Source organism: Poromitra crassiceps (genome assembly GCF_964638095.1).
Source record: "Poromitra crassiceps genome assembly, chromosome: 4".
In the NCBI taxonomy this organism is placed as follows: domain Eukaryota; kingdom Metazoa; phylum Chordata; class Actinopteri; order Beryciformes; family Melamphaidae; genus Poromitra; species Poromitra crassiceps.
This window is the reverse complement of record NC_139626.1, coordinates 62,415,865-62,421,825: the sequence shown is the minus strand read 5'-3', so window position 1 is coordinate 62,421,825 and position 5,961 is coordinate 62,415,865. Positions and strand designations below refer to the sequence as shown.

Genomic DNA, 5,961 nt, shown 5'->3' with positions numbered 1-5,961 from the left:
TTTGCATGAAGAACTAGCCTCAGAAAGAAGTCCACTATTTCACTCGTTGAACACACGTAACGTTATTTGTTAGCTGGCGTTAACGGTTATATTTTCCCTAGAATCTCATACTAACGTCATAGTTTTACTCTAGTTTCACTTACTGATATTAGCAGCCAAATAGCAACGACTTCACTGGGGACTGTGTACAAGATGTTTTCAAAGAAGGCGGTCTGTACTGTGTGTGAATGTTGTTCGCGCATGCGCACCTCGCTGAGAGCTGGGCTACGTCACGTCTGGATGTAAACAAGCGTTTTGAAAGGAGACATTTAACCCGTGTGTGTGTCAGCTGTCAGGAGGAAGCCCAGCTCAACTCAAGGTGAGTTTAGACGAATCTGCTTTCATTCTGAAACACAGCAGCGCCTTCACTCTGAACACCAGACACAGACTAGTATGTGGCGTTAAAACTTCAAACAGCCGAGGGTTTAGCATGTTAGCATGGCTGTTAGCATGGTGTTAGGCTGTTAGCTCGCCTGTGAGTCTCGTGTTAGCTGAACGTGACTGCGAGAATGGAATGTACTTTTGTTCATGACACACACACACACACACACACACACACACGACAATAAAGTGCTATCATTTTTAAGTGCATAACCTGCTCTCACCTGTGATGATGGTAGATTCAAGATTCAAGATTTTTATTGTCACTCCGTAGTACAAGTATCACGTGTGAAATTCTTGTGCTGTGGACTCCGTTTACAACATAGTACAAATATAACAGGGCATATGAGTGCAAAAACAACTAGAGACACAACAAGCAATAAGGCAGTAGAGTGATAAGACAAGTCAGAGACAGTGGCACATTCACTGCACATAGGTGCACATGGCATGTGCAAACTTTAGACATACTTAAACATTTTAAATTTGACGTATTTGACGTACAGGTGCAAATAGCATATACCTAATTAAACATTACACATACATAATGGTAGCATCTACAGTGCGGTACAGTACAGCTACTACACTATTTGTGTATGTTAAGGAGTCTCGTGGCCTGCGGGAAGAAACTGTCCCTCAAGCGATTTGTGCGTGCTTTTGGGACCCTGTATCTCCTCCCTGAGGGTAACAGGGCTGTTGTGGGGATGGTAGATGATGGTTTCTGTTGTCTTGTTGTTTAATACACCACAGTTAACAGAACGGTCTGCATCCGTGGTTCTCAATGTGGGGCCCAGGAACCACCAAGGGTCCTCGAGGGAGTCCCCAGGAAATTTATGAAATGTTAAACTAACGCGACAAGATTATATAAATGAAGCATGACTTTTCTGAGCATAGTGTCTCTGTTATCTCTCCACCTGTAATACAGAAAGTTATGGTCGAGTTCTGCACAAAATCATCTCTGACAATGAAAATATTAGCAGATTTGGGTCCGAGACTGAGGCCATTTACACCTGGCCACTAACATGCGTTTTCTGTGATCAGATTGCAATCGGATAGTGCTTGGCCACTTGAAAGTACGGGTGTAAACGCCCCAAAGACACATTGAGGACGGATTGCGATCTGATCGGCCAAACCACCTCCGGAGGTGATCAGGGACACATTGTGACCACATTGAACACGAGTGCAAATGCAATGGGTCCTCTCAAAACCACATACAGCAACAGTCGCTGCTGTTTTTCTGCCGCTCTAATATGGAGCTTGCCTGAACAGTGTCTCAATGTGGACACTCAGGAGACACATATTAATACCAGGTGTAAATGCAATCAGGTTAATGTGGTCAAGCACTATCCGATTGCAATCTGATCGCAGAAAACTCATGTTAGTGCCAGGTGTAAATGGCCTCACTGGTCGACAGTCTGTGTGCTGGATTATTTTGCCTTTCGTCTATTATGACTCTAATCTAATCTAGATTTGCTTTCTCCTCTAGGCAGCCTGGTTCCATGCTCCTACCTGTTGGACTGAGTTATTATGCAGCGCGAGTCCCAGCGGCCTGCATCTGACAGGTTTCTCACCTGCCGAGGAACCTCCTGCCCGGCGCCCCCTGCTGGCAAGGCTGACCCTCAGGACTTTGCCTTGGCGCTGCCCACAGAGATGAGTGTGCAGATCTTCAGCGAGCTGGACGCGGAGAGCCTGTGCTGCGCGGCGCGGACCTGCCGGCTGTGGCATCACCTCATCCAGGAGAGCGAGCAGCTGTGGAGGAGGCAGTGCCTGCTGGTCAGAGCCGTCTGCCAGAGAGAAATCGACAGGGACAGGAGAGATGGCCTCTCCTGGAAGGTGAGGGACACCAGTGACATGCGCTGTTAGACTGTATACATTTCTACGGTGGAGACTCTGGAGACGATGCGCCATGGGCACACTTTTTTTGGGGGGTATGACCAAACTCATGCAGAGATTCGGCACTGCACTCGGTCGGGTCCCCAGCAGCGCACTCTCCAAGTTTGAAGTCGAGTAGGTGGCGCTATGACGATGCATGCACATGTCCGAAATTCGGCAAGTCGTTTTTTATGTGTTGCCGACCGTCAACAAATCCTATCAAAATAACAAAATCAACAATGCCTTTGCTCTACTCCCGTTAATTTCTGACTACCATTTTTAGCCATCAACCCAGAAGTCTTTGGCTCCAATTGTTAGAAATACAGCTCACAAAGACATTGTTTCCATTTAAAAGTTGCTGTTACCACGAAAAGTCGGCTGTTGTAGTTATTACCAAAGCAAATTCAAATGGGAAGAAATTCTTCATTACGCCAGGGACTATTTTCTGTGCTTACGGAACTACTTTCCTGAGATGGTGAAACGTGTTACAGCCGGTTTGTTAAATTGTTTGAGAAATTGTTTGAGAATTTAAATTTGGCTCAGCATGGCTCTCAGGTTTGGGTCTGACTCTTGAGACACACTGAGGCTCGTTTGAGATGAGCAAGTTCTGCGCAGATTCGACCAGCGCCTTGCTTGCCCCGTTGCATGATGGTTAGAGAAGTTGTCCGACTTGCTCCGCCTGCCCGACTGCGTGTGTGAGCCACGGGACTCTCGTGAGAGCGAGGCGGGCGCAGATTTGGAGCGAGGCGCCGCAGTTGCTCCCCACCAACTGCGCCCGACTGCGGCTGACAGAGGATAACGAGAAACACATCAAGCTGAGCGCCCATTGGTTCAACACAGGTGCATCACAAACCCACAGTGAAGTGTAGAAACTTCAATTTTATATCTATTCCAAGCTGTCACTCCATATTTTACATCAATACCACCTGTAATGCCTACATTCAAATCAAAATGAGTCACGTGAACGTCGGGTCTTTTGAGCGGTGTGTGTGTGAGTGGGTGGCGCTAATGCACCTTTCAAGTTGTTTACCAACTGCCGTTAAACAAAACTGTAGAAGAAGAAAAAGAGCAGTGAGTTTGCCCTCGGGAGTGTTCGGCTCGTTGACCCCTCGCCTGATTGCACTCCAGGCCAGCCTGAAGTCATCTCAAACGAGCCAGAAGTCATCTGAAGCGAGCCTAACATCTCATCAGATGTGGGTCTCTGGGACCAAATGAGCGTCCTTGATATGAAAAAGGTTGAGACATCCCTGGTTTAAGCTTGTTTTATGGTCGCCGAGCCAGGCGCGGGGGAGGAGCGAGGGCCGCCAGCCAAAAACGACGTCAATGTGTTGGGCGCGCCCCCCGCAGCCGCACAGCGCGTACCTGAAGATTTTTCTCGCAGCGCGACCTCCGCACGGCTTCTCTCCAAACATGGACGCTTTCGAGCCACTGAGCCCTGAACACTGAGCTGTGTTTTCACCACATTTCTTGACCCATGTGGTAGGCTAAACTTTGATTTGCAACTGTTCGTTTTTAGTCATTTCAACAAGTAAATGTGTTGTGTTGAGAGCATGGTTGAGAGAGATTAAAAGCAGCACAGAGTAGGCTATCAGGGCTGAGAACTGAAACGGCTATTCAGTAAAAACAAGTTTGGTGATTCATTCATGTGCTGATATACGGTCGTTTGAGAGTGAAAGCGCACTCAGTACTAGGGCTGGGTTAAAAAAATCGATATATCGATATTGAATCGATATTCATGTGAAGGAACAAGTATTGATACATAAATCCCAGTATCGATCTTTTAAAATGCATTTTACAAAAAATAAAAAATAAAACAAATAAAATAATAATAAACATAGGCTATAATATTATAGGCTGTGTGTGGTAGTTAAAACATAGTTTCAAGTTGACGTTTATTTATGTTTGTAGTTGAAACAAAAACATAAATACTGTAGGCTACATGTGCATTGTGCATGCACCATGAGCCAGATGTACAGACCTCAAATCTGTTTGCACTATAATGTTTGTGAACTGGAAATGTTCATGAGCTGTATTTAATTTGATTTGATTTGATTTACAAAGCATTTATACTTTATGAAACAATGTTCAATGATTCTGTTGTATAGTGGAAATCTAAATTTGTCTGTAAAGAAAGAGACAGAAGACTGTAAAGAAAGATAAGATGTTGAATGACTATGTTGGTCATGTTTAAATAAAAAAGAATTACATGATGTAACTGCTTGCTTTATGATCAATTCTTAATGTAAATATTATTTTTTTTAAATAATGCACCAGGTTAGAGGGTTCCTTGTACAATTTACAGCATTAGTTCTTTGAGAATCTCTTCCATTATCAAAGCAAAACTGGTATTGTAACTCAAATATAATTAGTAAAAATAATAATGACTACGACACTGGAATAAAGATAGACTACATAAAGAATATACCAGATGAATAAATCTATCCAAAACCTTTATTTAAAGACAATTACCCTACTTTAGGATTATAATTTTCTTCGGTATATCCAATCCTATCGTATCGGAAATCGTATCGACTTGGGACCTTGTGTATCGGAATCGTATCGTATCGGGAAGTCAGTGGCGATACCCAGCCCTACTCAGTAAATGTACATAATAGCGTTTCATTGTGACTTTTCACGGGCTGTTCTCACTGTTTACCATTGTACAATGTAACATGCTGATCACTTGGCTGCCGTCCCGAGTATAAAAGCATCGGCCCCAGCGCGGAGTAGCGCACGTGATCTGCGGAGGTCTGCCTTGCTCAGCCTCGCTCGACTGTAATGCGAGCTTTAGGCTGGGCTCTGCCGCTGACTGCTTTCTGTGTGGTCGCTGTGCTGCAGGTGACGCTGGTGAGGAACTACCAGAGGAGCTTCCTGAAGAGAGACTGGCTGGGGGGGAGATACAGCGCGGTGAGATCAGCACAGGAGCTGAGTGGACGCAAGATGCTGCCGCTGGATGCAGAGACGTGGGGGGAGATCCTCCAGGCCGAGCTGGACAGATAACAGCCCTCTCTGGACTTTATTTACACTTGAACAACAGCCGTCTGATTTGTAAATAATGCTAATATATTTTATACTTTTATTGTGATAAATGATTGCAAAAGAGAAACATTTGTACATAGCCACATTTTGTAATTACTTTAAAAAAAAACGTAATGGAGAAAATGAAATGAATGGAATGAAATGGAATTATTATAACGAATCTGCGATGTAACGGGAGCCGTTTCATTGAATGTTGTAAATACAGCTGGTTTGAGGAGACATGTTGGTTTTACTGTGTGTTTATCATGAAGTGTACTGGACAACTCTCTCACACTTCAACTCCACAACGTGAACTTTTGAGTTTAGGCTTTAAGACACGAGAGATGAGACCAGGCTGCACAGGTTTTCCCGTTTCTAACGTCCACCAACGCGCGGCAGAGAAGAAATCATTTTACAGACGTCCAAAAAGCATTAGCTGACACTGTAATAGGTGAATAGAATAGACAGTGGGCCACCTAGTGAAACTATTCATATCTTCGCTAAAGAAACGGCCCAAACTGCATTATTTTATTCCAATTTGTGTGTCAAGGCAAGGGTTAATTATGATTATGTCAAAATATCTGAAAGTCTCATTTCGGAGATCTTCATTGACGTTAACTTGGCGATCTTCAAGACCTTTTGATCTAATGGCAT

At 44.3% G+C, this 5,961-nt stretch overlaps 1 protein-coding gene across 1 annotated transcript; it reads left to right on the top strand.

The window, feature by feature from the left end:
- The first annotated feature begins 306 nt into the window (after window positions 1–306).
- Window positions 307–5,526, top strand: fbxo48 (F-box protein 48). Its single transcript, XM_083635175.1, has 3 exons — window positions 307–358; window positions 1,904–2,250; window positions 5,128–5,526. Exons 2-3 carry the CDS (start codon window positions 1,945–1,947, stop codon window positions 5,287–5,289), a joined length of 468 nt encoding a protein of 155 aa, XP_083491301.1. The 5' UTR covers window positions 307–358; window positions 1,904–1,944; the 3' UTR covers window positions 5,290–5,526.
- The last annotated feature ends 435 nt before the right edge of the window (window positions 5,527–5,961 follow it).